At 33.0% G+C, this 17,934-nt stretch overlaps 2 protein-coding genes across 2 annotated transcripts; both read right to left on the bottom strand.

Annotated features, from left to right (window-relative positions):
• Positions 1 to 2,744: 2,744 nt before the first annotated feature.
• Positions 2,745 to 7,176, bottom strand: LOC134695309 (cortactin-binding protein 2-like). Its single transcript, XM_063556535.1, has 3 exons — positions 7,164 to 7,176; positions 3,496 to 3,686; positions 2,745 to 2,933 (listed from the first exon to the last, which is right to left on the bottom strand). The coding sequence occupies exons 1-3, from the start codon at positions 7,174 to 7,176 to the stop codon at positions 2,745 to 2,747; spliced, it is 393 nt and encodes a 130-aa protein (XP_063412605.1).
• A 395-nt stretch (positions 7,177 to 7,571) lies between these two features.
• LOC134695108 (serine/threonine-protein phosphatase 6 regulatory ankyrin repeat subunit B-like) lies at positions 7,572 to 17,365 on the bottom strand. The gene is made up of 4 exons (XM_063556300.1): positions 17,116 to 17,365; positions 15,291 to 15,350; positions 9,782 to 13,287; positions 7,572 to 9,694 (listed from the first exon to the last, which is right to left on the bottom strand). Exons 3-4 carry the CDS (start codon positions 13,061 to 13,063, stop codon positions 8,615 to 8,617), a joined length of 4,362 nt encoding a protein of 1,453 aa, XP_063412370.1. The 5' UTR covers positions 13,064 to 13,287; positions 15,291 to 15,350; positions 17,116 to 17,365; the 3' UTR covers positions 7,572 to 8,614.
• Positions 17,366 to 17,934: the final 569 nt, after the last annotated feature.

The following is a 17,934-nucleotide window of genomic DNA, read 5'->3' as shown; positions in this document are numbered from 1 at the left end:
TATACTGACCAATTACATACACTCCTTACATACGCCAACAATTTACATAGACCTTTACATAAACTGACCAAATACATACACTCCATACATACACCATCAATTTACATAGACCTATACATATACTGACCAATTACATACACTCCATACATAAACCAACAATTAACATAGAGCCATATATATACTGACCAATTACATACACTCCATACATACACCAACAATTTACATAGACCTATACATATACTGACCAATTACATACACTCCATACATACACCAACAATTTACATAGACCTATACATATACTGACCAATTACATACACTCAATACATACACCAACAATTTACATAGACCTATAAATATACTGACCAATTACATACACTCAATACATACACCAACAATTTACATAGACCTATAAATATACTGACCAATTACATACACTCTATACATAAACCGATAATTTACATAGACCTTTACATATACTGACCAATTACATACACTCAATACATACACCAACAATTTACATAGACCTTTACATATACTGGACAATTACATACACTCTATACATAAACCGATAATTTACATAGACCTATACATATACTGACCAAATACATACACTTCATACATAAACCGATAATTTACATAGACCTATACATAAACTTACCAAATACATACACTCCATACATAAACCGACAATTTACATAGACCTATACATATACTGACCTAATACATACACTCCATACATAAACCGATAATTTACATAGACCTATACGTATACTGACCAAATACATACACTTCATACATAAACCGATAATTTACATAGACCTATACATAAACTGACCAAATACATACACTCCATACATAAACCGATAATTTACATAGACCTATACATATACTGACCAAATACATACACTCCATACATAAACCGATAATTTACATAGACCTATACATAATATGACCAAATACATGCACTCCATACATAAACCGATAATTTACAAAGACAATTTACCACCTATACATATACTGACCATATACATACACTCCATACATAAACCGATAATTTACATAGACCTATACATAAACTGACCAAATACATGCACTTCATACATAAACCGATAATTTACATAGACCTTTACATATACTGACCAAATACATGCACTCCATACATAAACCGATAATTTACATAAACCTTTACATATACTGACCAATTACATACACTCCAACATATACCAACAATTAACATTTACATATACATACACTGATCAATAACATACTCTTTATACATAAACCGACAATTTACATAGACCTATACATACATTGATCAATTACATACACTTCATACATACACCGACAATTAACATAGAATTATACATCAACTGATAATTTAAATAGACCTATACATATACTGATCAATTACATGCACTCCTTACATATACTATCAATTTACATAGACCTATACATATAATGATCAATTACATACACTTTTCACATATATAAATTATTAAATCTTACCCAGTCATTTATTATAATCTTAGATAAATCTTGTCCAGGCATTTATTGTAATCTTAGAAAAATCTTGTCTATGCATTTATTGTTATTTTAGATAAATCTTGTTAGTTATTTTTGTTGTATATTCCTTTAAATTATCTGAATAACAAATTAAAAAAAAATATGTCTGGTTAAAGTTACATCTGGATTATGAGTTCATTCATTGACTGTTATTGTGAAATAATTCTAACATTATTACGATATTTTCCTCATAAAATTCAAATCGATGAAAAGTTTACTTTAATTAAGATTCTTAAAGTTCAACAATTCACGAGTGATTCACGGACAATATCAAGTGGTGTCTGGCCATTCCTATTTAACATTTTAACATCTGCCTTCCAAGCAAGTAATATTTCAACAGTTTCAATGTATCTTTTAAACTGGTTCCACTCTATCTTTTCTGTTAAATGATTGCAAGTGGTGATGATATGAACAAACCGCATGTAAGAGTGTTTCTTCCTTACTATTACACTGATTGACATACGCTTTTTTCTGAAGTACCAGTTCTACTGTTTCATTCTGTCCTCTTCTACAGGCAGCAAACAATGGAGACTCGCCATTCAGATCACACTGATTGACTTCAGCCTTGTTATACTTATTCGTCAGTAACAGTTTTGCTATGTCTTTATTTTCTATTTAACATGTTTTATAAAATGGAGACATCCCAGTAACAGAGTACTGAGATACATCTATGTTGTTCTGTAGTAATCTTTCCAGTATAAATGTGTATCTTCCTTTACAGGCGGCAAACAATGGAGATCTACCCTCCACATCACACTGATTGATATCAGCCTTGTTCTGCAGTAACAGTTCTACTGTTTCTCTATGTGATTCTTGACAGGCCAAACAATGGAGATTGACCACTCGTTACACTGATTGACAGCAGCCTTGTTTTGTAGTAACAGTTCTACAATATCTGTATGTCCTCCTCTACAGGCCGCATACAATGGAGAACAATCAATCTCATCAGACAGATTGACCTCAGCATCGTTCTTCAGTAATAGTGCTACTATACCTTTATGCACTCCTGCACATCCAACATACAATGGAGAACATCCATCCCTATCACACTGATTGACGTCAGCGTCTTTCTGCAGTAACAATTCTACTATACTTGTATGACCTCCTTTAAAGGCCACATACAATGGTGACATACCATTGATATAACACTGATTGACATCAACACTGTTCTGTAGTAACAGTTATATTGTATATGTATGTCCTTCTTTACAGGCCGCATGTGATAGTGACCATCCATCCTTATCACACTGAGAGCCATCAGCATTGTTCTGCAGTAACAGTTCTACTATATCTTTATGTCCTCTTTTACAGGCCACATACAATGGTGATTTTCCATACTCATCCTCACACTTATTGACATCAGCATTGTTCTAAAGTGAAAGTTCAACTATACTTGTATGTCCTCTATAACAGGCCACATACAATGGTGAAATACCATTGATATCACACTTATTGACATCATCATTGTTCTGCAGTAACAGTTATATTGTATATGTATGTCCTTCTTTACAGGCCGCATGCGACAGTGACCATCCATCCTTATCACACTGAGAGCCATCAGCATTGTTCTTAAGTAACAGTTCTACTATACTTGTATGACCTCCTGTACAGGCCACATCCAATGGTGATTTTCAATACTCATCCTCACACTTATTGACATCAGCATTGTTCTCAAATAACAGTTCTACTCTATCTTTATGTCCTTCATTACAGGCCACACACAATGGTGACTTACCGTAGTAATCACACTTATTGACATCAGCATTGTTCTGAAGAAAAAGTTCTACTGTATCTTTATGTCCTCCTTTACAGGCCGCTTGCAATGGTAACCCACTATACTTACTACACTAATTGACATCAGCATTGTTTTCTAGTATTTATTCTACTATATATGTATGTCCTCTATACAGACCGTATGTAATGGTGACTTACCCCACACATCACATTGTTCTCAAGTAACAGTTTTACTATATCTTTATGTCCTTCTTTACAGGCAACACACAATGGTGATATTTTATATTTGTTACATTGAGATATATCAGCATTGCTCTCCAATGAATATTTAGCTACAGCTGAATGTCCTCTTTCAGATGCCGTATATAAAGGGGAACTGCATTTTTCGTCTGTGTTATTCACATTACATTTAACATTTTGTTTGTAATAATTCGTCCTTGGTAAATGATGTTAGAGTATATGTAGGGTTACCAGTAGTTTTATTTATTCCAAGCTCTGTTGTGAGACATTGCAAATAATGTTTTTTTACATATGAAGACAATATTATTGGAGGTTTTATCTGCTGAAACAACGACAAAGGTTACAGAATAGCTTTGATCCATTCAGACAAAGTGTTCAGTTCTGGTTAGTCTGGTTTGCGCTTTACCAATGTTCTTGCATAGTCCTAAACTGAATCAATCAGTAACTTGAAATTCTTTTTCTAGTTGATGGGCTGGGGGATTCTTTATTTTGGTCCCTTGGCTAACAACTCTCTTAGTTGTTCATTGGTAACGATGCCAAGGCACCAGTAATAACATGACCAGCTGTCATGGGGTTGTTAACTGAAGCGACAGTTTTTGACTTTGAACTTGTACCTAGGAAGTTTTACAAACATGATGACACACCGTCTGATGTTGGTTAATATGCATGTCAAGTATTAAATATGACATTATATTGGTTCTCTTGTTATAGAGCGGACGCAATTTGTTGCTGTCGGACGGACAGACTGATCACTATAGGCCTTTCGCATGGGCCATAATAATGTAGAATACTCCAGAAGCCTGTAATGTGCATTTAACCAATGTTTCTTTCTAGATGTTGGTGATTTCAACTAGTCTATCCATATGATGGTCGATTATTAAGGTAAACTGCAAAATATCATTTGAAAACGTGTCTGGGGAAATAGTCGAGTTGCTGTCTTATTGATGTAATCTACCTTCAGTTTTGCATTTTTCATCATTTACTAATAATAACAATACATAGAAAGTTAAATTGTACTTAAATGTATTTATTCAATTTTCTATTTCATAATCTGTGTTAGTATAATGTCAAAACAATGACGGATCTACACATATAAAAAGTAGGATATTATTTATTAAACACGAATATAAGTACATACTATAATTTGGTTTTCAACCATGGGCATATCCACAACTTTCACGACTAATTTTATCATCAGTATGTGATATAATGCATAATAAAACATTAATTGGATTCCAAAAGAAACAGATATTTAAGAAACTTTCACTTTACGAGTAAATGAGATTAAAAAAGAACAGATATATATTTAAATTAAAAAACCCACATGTATTTGTGTGCATATAAAAATATTAGAAAAAAGGGGCGAAAGATACCAGAGGGACAGTCAAACTCATAGATCGAAAATAAACTGACCACCCCATAGCTAAAAATGAAAAAGACCAACATTGTGAATCAAAACAGAGATAGAATACTTGGCTGTATGGATTAGCAGACCAGGAAAATAATCTCTGTCTTTCTCTTAGTTGAGGTGAAGATTGTACGTGACATTTAAACATAGTGTTTTTTTTCTAGCAGTAAATACAAGACATGTTTTAGTGATCTGACTAAACAAACAATTTGAATTGTTATGTAGCAGCTATGTTAAATACTTATATTTTAAGAAAAATAACAAAAAAGAAAAAGTAATATACATGTTTATAAAATCTTTGTTGGAGAATACAGTTGTATTTAACTTACTATATTCTACAGATGTAATAGAACATTGTATGGATATAAAATGACTATCAATGCAAATACAGAAAACACAACCAAAAACACAAACAATTGAAAGTGTCCGCTAAAATGCATGTACTGCTCTTAACAGGATTTCTACATGGCAGAAACTATACAAAGCATCTTAGTCGTTAATGCAGAAGTCTTATAGATTGCTGTCTTCCATAATAATCGTCCATTAATATTTGACTTTATAAAAAATTACTCATTAAACTTTTTGTTTTATTTCATCCTTTCCCTTGAGAAAACAACACACATGTTTAGTTTCTTAATCGAATACGAATTTTTTTTAAATTTAGCTTTTATAAATGTCCATCTTATGACTCATCACTCTTGTTTTTTTATGAAACCCCAATTGTCGCTAGTGAAACTAAAAAAGTATGTTCGAAACGTGCATTAATTTGAAGGTAATAGTTAATAATTCTAACGTTTTTATAATTTTTCTAGCAAAAGCTTAAATCTGGAAACTATAACATGTATAATACATTTAAAGAAGTGGTTCGTTATTTGTGTTGCTGAGGATATCAGCAAAAACATATGAAAAAACAACAACAAAAAACAATTGAGCACTATGAATCAAAAAAATTATCAGAAAACTATTGATATCAATAATTTTAAAACAAAAAAAAATTTCCATAATATGGCCATCACTAAATTTAACACAATGTATTAGCAAAAATTATTGAGGTTAACATAAACTAAATAAAGTTACAATAGTCATCCTTTAAGTGAATATATTATTACTTATTACCAACAACATTATTTATGTCCTAAGGTGTATTTGTTGTTTGACACGAGAACTGTTTAACACCTCTTCATATGTCTGTGCAGTTCTCTGCTGTTAAACCATCATTTAGACTTTTGAAGCTAACAAGTTATTTTTTCTCACCGTCATGGGAGAGATGGAGGAAATCGTATGTTTAGGTGTTGCCAATAGCAGAAATTCTTCCTATAGACTCATGCATGTGTGGCAATGACTATATTCAACAACATATCACGTTAATTTAAGTCAAATTGACATTGAATATTGATTCAAAGAAATATTGATTAAATACATGATACTTATATTAAAAGGAAGCAAACATTTATGAACAGTACCTAAAATGATAAATAATGATTTTTACATACATACTAAGCAAACAAATACATAAGTAGTTCTTCTTATAATGTGAATTATTTACTAGACAATACATGGTCAAACAAGGATTAAAATATACCGAGAATAAGACATGCAAGAGGTTCTTATTTTCCGAATAAAGAAAATTACCTTTGTTCATGTTATTTCTTATATACTTAAACATGAAATTGAATTCAAACAAAATTTTATAGCGTAGAGCAAGTTGTAGAATTCAATTACAGTAGAACCTGTTCCAAAAAAAAACATAAACTGCTCAAAATACAATTATTGCAGACTATGTGTCATTTTACAGGATTTACGTCAAATGCACACAAAAAAAAAAGGTTTATACTTGACCGCAATGTCGTAGTATTTCATACAATGTAATTAATGTGTAAATTACAACGCACATATAGCATTTATTACAATACATCTATATGAGTGTTTATAACAATACAAAGATATGAGTTTTTGTTACAAAATCAAATAAGAGTGCATATTAAAGATCATAGTGTATTCCATAATAACAGTAAGCGTGCATTAAAAAACAACATGATAAGATAGTATATCACAATAAACCTACAGAAGGTCGATTAGAAGAAAACAATATGCAAACAAAATAATTGTTATTAAAAGTAAAATAAGAAAAATTCACAACAGAAAGTCCCTTATCAAATGGCAAAATCAAAACATCTAATGCATTAAACGAATGGATAACAACTGTCATACACCTTACTTTGTACAGCCATTTTCTTAAGTAGAACATGGTGGATTGAACCTTGTTTAAAGCTAACTAGCACGCTTTCCATACATATACTGTATACTGACCAACGATATGCACTCCATTAATATACTGACAATTGACATATAAGCTTTACTATTAATGACAAGTTAATTGCACTCTGCAGAAAACAGACCAATAATATACACCCAAAAAAACCCCAGACAAACACAAAAATAACCAATAGACCACTTTCGAGTTTGTCCATCATTTGAAAAAAACTTGTCAATTATGCGCGCATTTATGACGTCATTCACTAAATAGAGGGGATTGCCTGTATCTCTTCACTTTAAACGTTCAGGAAGCGTCTAAGTGATCATCACTGCGAAGGATAAAATAGTAATATTTTTTGTTCTGTATTTAAACCATAGTTTTTTACGGAGACGCATCGAGCTCGAAAGTTTTCTATTGCATATACCATGTACACATTGACCTATGACATAAACTCCATAAATAAACCAAACAATCACATATACCTTCCATTGTGATAAATACAAGTTCACACATTACATGGATATAAATACTAACTAAATACACTCCATGCATTAAAAAGTTGAAAATATACATAACAGACATGCCATGACCAATGACGTAAACTTCATAATAAACCAAATAATAACATTTTATTTCATACATATACTGACCAAATACATACACTCCATACAAACACATACCAATAACATACACTTCATACATATACTGATCAATTACATAAACTGTCAAATAACATATGTTTCATACATGCACTGCCCAATTACATGCATTGAACACACGAACAGGCTAAAAAGAGGGTTTTGGATGGGGTTAAATGATTAAAGAATAATGCCCTTAAAAAATGAAGATTAGAGATAAACTCTATACATATATTGACCAATTAAATACACACCATGCAATAATGGCCTGAGTTAACTTCTTTGTGAATTGATTATATAATAATGAATTCATTTGCCTGTATTATGCACACTATTGTTGTGTATTGTTTGTGTATATGTAAATATTGTATTCCTCTTATTGAAAGTATGTAGTGATCAAATAAAATAAAGTTCAAAGTTCAAAATAATCTTTTCAAGTTGTGTTGAAATAATAATGCTCTTTTATATATCACTTATTTGAGTCATGTTATTATATAATTTGCAAAATAAAAAAAATCGATGTCATAAGAGAACATAGAAATTACTAAATATTGTCAAGGCATTTATTGTACATATTGTAATCTGAGATAAATCTTGTTAGTAATTTTGGTTGTATATTCCTTTAATTACCAGAATAACTAATTAAAAATAATGTCTGGTTTGAGTAACACCTGGATTATGTATGCATACATTGACTTCCTTTATAGTGATACAATTATTATAATGTAACAATATGTCTTCGTTGTAAAATTCAAACTCCAAATCATGAAATGTTTACTTTAATTGAGATTCTTTTAGTTGAATAGTTTCCTCCAAAAGATTTATAAGTTCCTCACAATAGTGTGATGCACGGGCAATATCAAGTGGTGTCTGACCATTCTTATTACGCAATGTGACATCTGCTTTCCATGCAAGTAATGGTTTTACAGTTTCAATGATTCTCTTTGAAAATTGTGTCATAAAATATATATTGAAATATGGATGAAAATTGGAATCCAATGAACAAACCGCATGTAGAGGAGAATCTCCCTTTGTATTACACTGCGAGACATCAGCCTTTCGCTGCAATAACAGTTCTACTGTATCTTTAAATCCTCCTTTACAGGCAACGAACAATGGAGATTGTCCATCCTCATTACACTTCGAGACATCAGCATTGTTCTGAAGTAACAGTTTTACTGTATCTCTGTATCCTACGCCACTGGCTACATACAATGGAGACTCTCCATTAATGGCACACTGATTGACATTAGTATTTCTCTGAAGTAACAGTTCTACTGTATCTTTATGTCCTCCTGCACAGGCCTTATACAACGGAGATATTCCAACCTTATTACACTGATTGACATCAGCATTGTTCTGCAGTAACAGTTCTACTGTATCTCTAAGTCCACCTGCACAGGCCACATACAACGAAGATGTTCCATCCTTACCACATTGATTGACATCAGCATTGTTCTGAAGTAACAGTTCTACTATATCTTTATGTCCTCCTGCACAGGCCTTATACAACGGAGATATTCCATCCTCATCACACTGATTGACATCAGCATTGTTCTGAAGTAACAGTTCTACTGTATCTTTATGTCCTCCTGCACAGGCCTTATACAATGGAGATATTCCAACCTTATTACACTGATTGACATCAGCATTGTTCTGAAGTAACAGTTCTACTGTATCTTTATGTCCTCCTGCACAGGCCTTATACAACGGAGATATTCCATCCTCATCACACTGATTGACATCAGCATTGTTCTGAAGTAACAGTTCTACTGTATCTTTATGTCCTCCTGCACAGGCCTTATACAATGGAGATATTCCAACCTTATTACACTGATTGACATTAGCATTGTTCTGAAGTAACAGTTCTACTGTATCTCTAAGTCCTCCTGCACAGGCCACATACAACGAAGATGTTCAATCCTTACCACATTGATTGACATCAGCATTGTTCTGAAGTAACAGTTCTACTGTATCTTTATGTCCTCCTGCACAGGCCTTATACAACGGAGATATTCCAACCTTATTACACTGATTGACATCAGCATTGTTCTGAAGTAACAGTTCTACTGTATCTCTATGTCCCCATGCACAGGCCATATACAACGGAGGTGTTCCATCCTTACCACATTGATTGACATCAGCATTGTTCTGAAGTAACAGTTCTACTGTATCTTTATGTCCTCCTTCACAGGCCACATACAACGGAGATATTCCATCCTCATTACACTGATTGACATCAGCATTGTTCTGAAGTAACAGTTCTACTGTATCTCTATGTCCCCATGCACAGGCCATATACAACGGAGGTGTTCCAGCCTTACCACATTGATTGACATCAGCATTGTTCTGAAGTAACAGTTCTACTGTATCTTTATGTCCTCCTTCACAGGCCACATACAACGGAGATATTCCATCCTCATTACACTGATTGACATCAGCATTGTTCTGAAGTAACAGTTCTACTGTATCTCTATGTCCCCATGCACAGGCCATATACAACGGAGGTGTTCCATCCTTACCACATTGATTGACATCAGCATTGTTCTGAAGTAACAGTTCTACTGTATCTTTATGTCCTCCTGCACAGGCCTTATACAACGGAGATATTCCATCCTCATCACACTGATTGACATCAGCATTGTTCTGAAGTAACAGTTCTACTGTATCTGTATGTCCTCCTGCACAGGCCTTATACAATGGAGATATTCCAACCTTATTACACTGATTGACATCAGCATTGTTCTGAAGTAACAGTTCTACTGTATCTTTATGTCCTCCTGCACAGGCCTTATACAACGAAGATGTTCCATCCTTACCACATTGAATGACATCAGCATTGTTCTGAAGTAACAGTTCTACTGTATCTTTATATCCTCCTGCACAGGCCACACACAACGGAGACATTCCATACTTATTACATTGTTTGACATCAGCATTGTTCTGAAGTAACAGTTCTACTGTATCTCTATGTCCCCATGCACAGGCCACATACAATGGAGATATTCCATCCTTACCACACTGATTGACATCAGCATTGTTCTGAAGTAACAGTTCTACTGTATCTTTATGTCCTCCTTCACAGGCCATATACAAAGGAGGTGTTCCATCCTTACCACACTGATTGACATCAGCATTGTTCTGAAGTAACAGTTCTACTGTATCTTTATGTCCTCCTTCACAGGCCATATACAACGGAGGTGTTCCATCCTTACCACACTGATTGACATCAGCATTGTTCTGAAGTAACAGTTCTACGGTATCTTTATATCCTCCTGCACAGGCCATATACAATGGAGATATTCCATCCTCATTACACTGATTGACATCAGCATTGTTCTGAAGTAAAAGTTCTACTGTATCTTTATGTCCACATGCACAGGCCAAATACAATGGAGATTGTCCATCCTTATCACATTGATTGACATCAGCATTGGTCTGAAGTAAAAGTTCTACTGTATCTTTATGTCCACATGCACAGGCCAAATACAACAGAGGTGTTCCATCCTTACCACATTGATTGACATCAGCATTGTTCTGAAGTAACAGTTCTACTGTATCTTTATGTCCTCCTGTACAGGCCATATACAACGGAGGTGTTCCATCCTTACCACACTGATTGACATCAGCATTGTTCTGAAGAAACAGTTCTACTGTATCTTTATGTCCTCCTGTACAGGCCATATACAACAGAGGTGTTCCATCCTTACCACATTGATTGACATCAGCATTGTTCTGAAGTAACAGTTCTACTGTATCTTTATGTCCTCCTGTACAGGCCATATACAACGGAGGTGTTCCATACATACCACACTGATTGACATCAGCATTGTTCTGAAGTAACAGTTCTACTGTATCTTTATGTCCTCCTGCACAGGCTGCCCACAATGCAGACATTTTATAGTTGTTACATTGAGATACATCAGCATTGTTCTCTAATAATAGTTTAGCTACAGCTGTATGTCCTCTTTCAGATGCCTTATGTATAGGAGAATTGCCTCTTTCGTCTGTTTTATTCACATCACATTTAACATTAACAATCAGAAATTCAACAATATCAAAGTAACCCCTTATTGATGATTCTATTAAAGGTGTTGTATAATAGTGTGTGTCATACGGATATTCTTGATCACCATATTCGATTGTTTTGCAACCTTCTGTATCAAGCTTTGTTAATACTGTGTTTGCATCATTTCTCCTCTTTAAAAAGCTTATTAACTTATCTCTAAATGTCTTATGAATTAACTGGTAATTATTGAATGTACTTATAATAGCATGCCGTGTTAAGTCACATAACAGTCGTTCAAAATAATCTTCTTCTTCGTCTTTTAATAATACAATTAAATTATCATTTTCATGGACATCCGTTACAGATTCAAAGATAAAACTATCCCGAATAAATATAGCTGGAGCATATTTGATAAAACATTCTGTAAGGTGTTGTCCACAGATTACAGCTGCCATTTTATATATTTTGTCATGTATCATTCTATACTCTGTTCCTCTCAGTTTTAAGTAGGTGCCATTTAATGTTGAAAAGCAAGCTTTTAAAGAATTTCTATGCTTCTGTTTGCTTAAGTCTATATCAAATTCTTTAACAATGTACTCAAGTTTATCCAATTCCATGTTCTTCCTTTCTGAAACTGATCCTAATTTGAGCCAATCTGTATCAAATCCTTCATTAAAAATGATACACAGAACAAGAACACAAAATTGTTCTTTGTTTTCATGAATAATGTTGTTTATGTTCTGTTTAATACTGATTAAAGGAACTGTAAACAGTTTCTTCACTTCCTCAGATGTTTTGTCTTTTGACAATTTACAAAGCAAGGGAAAGTAATCAACGTTCTCTGTGACTTGTTTTATATTGTCAATTATGTCATAAGGAAGATACTTGTGCAGCATATGAATTCTTTCAGCTTCCAGCAGACACAACTCGGGAGATAATAAATTGCATTCTTTTTTTGTGAATAATGAAATACGTTGAAACTGAGCTTCTTTATATATATGCAGTCTACAAGACAGCAGTAGTTTTGGACTTGATACTTTTAAAACCGTTTCATCATTTTTACCTGCAACATCTTTGTCAGCAACTTTAAATATTTTCTCAATTTTTTCTGAATAATCTCTCCACGTCTGTAATGTTTGTGTGTTTATTGTTTCCTTCCCACAGATGTCATCTACAACAAACACTTGTTTTTTGTTTTCATTATGATAATTCATAATGTCTGATGGTCCTGTTAACACTGGTATTATCTCATATCCAAAACTGTCACGTAAGTGTAAGGCAGCTTGATGTATGTTTGAAGATTTACCGCAGCCCGAGCTTCCTGTCACAACAATACAGTTATGTGAGGGTAGAGACTCGAGTATGTGACGTGTTGCTCTGGTTTCCAAAAAGGTAGTTTGGTCTTGCTCCCATTCTCCTATTTCTTGTTCATGGTGAGCTGCAAAGAAAAGAAATTGTACAAGCTGATGTCTGATTTGTAAATTTAATTTTGACCATGAACTGAAGATATAGGCCTGGATATTCATTTACAAATTTCCATGCCCCTTCCTCAGTCCTAATATTAAATTATCGTCCCTGATTTACCTGTTACTAAAACCAACCAGCTAGGTAAAAGATCAATATAATCTATGCTATTTGTGTCAATGGATTGCTGACAAATTTGTGTATAAACAATATTTTTGGGGTTCTTACTTAAGGTGATTTGATAGAACCTTTTGCTTGATTGACTTTTGATAAACGCCACATCACCAAATGATGCAATACCCTTTCAAGCTGTAGATAACTTGTTATAAAATAGAAACTACTGCATGACCTTATCACATAAACATTGATAAAAGAACAATGAAAAAAAATAGAGCATGTAGAGTTCCTATGTTCTCCTTAAAAAATGGCTTGTTTCTGGCCCCTAATTACTAAACTGTTGGTACCATAACCTCCATAATCAATTCCAACCTTTTTCTTGTGGTATTAAACCTTCTGGTAAAATTTGAAAGAGACCCATTCACTTTAACAACAGTTATTGTCTGGAAACCAAATGTCTTCGGACGACGACAGCGACATCATAGCATTATACAACAGAATTTTTTTTTTGCAGATATATAAAAACAGATTCTGTGAAAATAAGTAAAGAATGTTCAACCCTGCCGCATTTTGCACCTGTCCCAAGTCAGGACCCTCTTGCCTCTGTTGGTCTTGTATAATTTGCAATTTTAGTTTCTTTTATATATTTAGGAGTGGAGTTTTAGTATGACGTCCATCATCACTGAACTTGTACATGTAGTATTCTTTTTTGTTTAGGGGCCTTCTGAAGCACGCCTTCCGGATGCGGGATTTTCTTGCTGTATTGAAGACCCATTGGTGGCCTTTGGCTGTTTTCTGTTTCTTTGACACATTCCCCGTTTCCATTCTCAATTTTACTTAATATTGGTTTATTCGCAGCCTACAAACTGTATCGAAACACAATCTCAAAATGTCCTTAAAAATTGTTATGATATCTGAAATAGGAGTAACAAAACATTGTTCCGAATTGTTTGCTAATACATGGTAATGTCGTATGAACGTTGAGAACCCCTTTGTTTGTATGTCAATGAAAAACAAGTTGACTGAGGTATTATTTCCTCACACATCTGCTTCAAATCAAGGAATTTGCAACAAAAGCTGATCATCTTACATTTCCAAAGAAAAGAAGCTGGATTATGTATTTTTTTTAGCTTTCTGAGTGCTGCAGTAGACTTCTAATACTTTAAATTTCCTGTGAACACTGTGTAGTGTAGTGGTAAGATGAACTAAATGACAGCAAAAAAGTACTTGTTTAAGCCTAGGAGGTTGACAAAAATAAAATCCTGTAATAACTTCAATTTAATTCAATTTAAAAAAAAAGCAGCTAAATACATGCAAAAGTCAAGTTCAGGGGAGTTGGTCTTTAATTATCAAATATATATATCTAACACGTAAAGCTCTGATACCATGTCCAGATTTTGCTAATGTAAGGTTCTGTATCTGGTGTAGTAAAATTTGTATTTTATAAACTGTTTGGTTTTTTTTCGATTACGGAATTGTATATTATAGCATATACAGTAGGTTACTTCAAAAAAGTGAAACGGATACAGCAGAAAACCTTCATCAATAATATACAAGTTGCAAGAAAGATAAGGGCTATTGTTCTCATAAACTGTTTCGGTCTGTATACATGTTATACATCTTTGGCTTTGAGTGTTCCTTACACATGTTACAAGGGTAAATCCAGAAAGGAGCTACAAATGCATGAAATTATTAAAAGTGCTGTTTTCAATATGTTCTACTCCATTATCTATGTACCAGTTTATATCTATGTAGAGCACTAGCTATCTGTTATAAATTTTATACAAACATATATAACAACTGATGTGCTAGTGTGATTTTTGAGAATAGAGACTTAAAGTAAACTACAATTATGCATACCTTGAATATGTGGTGGAATATGATCTTCAACTTGTTTTTTTATTTCTCCTTTCAAGGTATCTGAAAAATAATTCAGTTATTCAAGTTGACATAGATCACACTGTTTATGTTTATTCTATCTTTTCTGTCTTTAGTTCTAATTAAGCACTAGTTTTAAATAAGATTACCTCTGGGTGCGGGAATTTCTCGCTACATTGAAGACCTGTTGGTGACCTTCTGCTTTTTGTTTTTTTCTATGGTCAGGTTGTTGTCTCTTTGGCACATTCCCCATTTCCATTCTCAATTTTATTTGTTGTAGAGATAAGAAGTTCTGTCAATGTACTATATTGATCCCCCTCTTCTTCAGTGCTATCGTTATGTCTTTGTTTGTTTGTTATGTTTTATATCTAGTGTTTTATTTATATAAATTGTTTTGTCAAAGATGAAGTCATTAGTTTTTTCAGTTGAATTTTTCTTCCAACCTTTTTTAGCTGACTATAGGGTGTGGATTTCCTTATTGTGGAATGTCATACAGTGACCTAATTATATTTGCTAAATTATAATTATTTTGACTCAGTTGGTAGTTGTTGCCAATCATACCTCATCTTCTTATTGTATTCCTAAATTGAAAAACTGAAATTAATTGGTTTACAGTTAACGAATTTCATTTTCAACTTAAGATCAATAAAATCTTAACAATAACAAATGTTTTACACAATATTTTTTTAACTGAATTATTACAACAAATGAGTAAGATCAATGAGGCTCTTTTATGTCCAATATTTCTTGACCAAAATTTCTATGAATCAAAGTTAAAAAAATGACCTCACAAAAACACACGTTTTGATTGTCAAGTGAGTTCAAGAATACACATTGACTATCAGAATAAATTAGAAATAACAAAATATGTCTTTATTATCAAGTTTCAATAAAATCTTAATTCACAGAAATATTTCTTAAGTTGTATGTGTAACACTCTTCATTGTTTACTTTACAAGAACTTTGAGGACTCCTTCATTACAACCAACTGCCCCAACACAGTTTATGGATATAGACTTCTTAAATCGACACTTTATCCCGAATTGATTGACGATATAACGTGCCTGTGTCATAAGGTGGTACATAACTATACAGAGAGACAACTCTGTAAATCAGCTGAACGTTTCAATTACGAATTTTTGTTGAGGAAATATAAAGCTTCAAAATTAGTGTTTGTCAAACTGCTACATATCCAATCATTTTTTTCTTATCTTTAATTTGCTGATGTTTCTTTTTTAGACATTTGGTATTATATTTACAAATATTATTCAAATGATAATATGGTCTTAAAATAAAACGTCACCTGAAATTAATGTAAAATTTTGGCACAAATTGGGCCTTTTAAAATTTTGTTCTTCTTCGATCTTACTCGAAATCAACTATTAGAAACACTTCAGTACTTGATGATTCATAAACAAAAAATATAACAGGATATGTGAAGACAAAAGCATTATGATTTCACATTGACTGTTGGTAAGTTTTAGAGTTTTAGCTCTGTTGTGTCTTATTCAAAAGTGTGCATGTATACGAATATATCTCGTTGAATTTATGAATAAACTCATCATAGATACCTGGATACCAGACGCGCGTTTCGTCTACAAAAGACTCATCAGTGACGCTCGAATATAAACAATATTAAAAAGACCAAATGAAGTACGAAGTTGAAGATCATTGAGGACTAAACATTCCTAAAACTTTTGTGAAATACAGCTAAGGTCATCTATTCCTGAGGTAAAAAAGCCTTAGTATTTAAAAAATTCAAAGTTTTGTTAACAGTTAATTTATAATTATGAACATATAAAGATACCTAATTTCCTTTTCAGGCTGTCAACGTCTCTCTGTATTTCCTGAAGAGTTCCAGAACTGTTCTCAAGTGCTGCTATTCTTACTTCGTGTTTGGTGATATCAACTTGAATAAGACTGCACAATGACTGCACATCCTTTACAAAGTCTTCTTTTTCTTTCTTACTTTCTATGGCAATGGTTTTGATTCGAGTGAATTGTAAATCTAGAGATTGTTGTAATTTCTGTAAATCCTCTAAATATTTTTCAATACTTTCAACTCTTTCATACATTTGTCCTTCCCTAGTATCCAGTCGTTCGGATAACCTATCTACATTTTCTTTACATTTTTTATACTCCATTTCAAAACTATCTTCTTTATTTTTCATTTTATCATCAAGAGTTTCTGTTATCTGTTTTAGTTGCTTCTTTTCTTGTACATCTTTGTCAATATGTGAAGAAATGTGTTTCAACTCTTCTTCAAAATTATAAACTTTCGTGACAAGTTGCATTTGGGTTGACAACATTTGTACCATCGAGTTATCCAGCATCTTTGTTTTTGCATCTTTCAAACTCGCAGCAGTAGCAAGTGAATTATCAAGACCCGTAATGGCCTGAAAAAAAGAACGATTTACAACTAAATTGTATCATGATATACACATAATGGTTTAATTTTTAAATTGTTATTTGGATGGAGAGTTGTCTCATTGGCACTCACACCACATCTTCCTATATCTACATATATCGATATTGAGTTCAATGCTTCAAACATATAATAATATGTCAAACGATTTTTATTTAAGGGCAATAATCCCTTTCAGTATTATCAATTTGTTTTGGTCCC

The sequence above is a fragment of the Mytilus trossulus genome, chromosome 13, assembly GCF_036588685.1.
Source record: "Mytilus trossulus isolate FHL-02 chromosome 13, PNRI_Mtr1.1.1.hap1, whole genome shotgun sequence".
Lineage (NCBI taxonomy): Eukaryota > Metazoa > Mollusca > Bivalvia > Mytilida > Mytilidae > Mytilus > Mytilus trossulus.
Note: the sequence above shows the minus strand (reverse complement) of the source record. Positions and strands in the feature narration are given on the sequence as shown.

Bases quoted from the DNA above. Each gene is read 5' to 3' on its own strand.
- LOC134695309 (XM_063556535.1), bottom strand. The intron at 2,934-3,495 runs GTAAGTCACCAT...CTTTCACTTTAG, and splicing joins AGAACAATGTGATGTGTGGG to AACAATGCTGATGTCAATAA.
- LOC134695108 (XM_063556300.1), bottom strand. From the start codon at position 13,063: ATGAATTATCATAATGAAAACAAAAAACAAGTGTTTGTTGTAGATGAC. The intron at 9,695-9,781 runs GTCAATCAATGT...CTGTTACTTCAG, and splicing joins TACTTCAGAACAATGCTGAT to AACAATGCTAATGTCAATCA.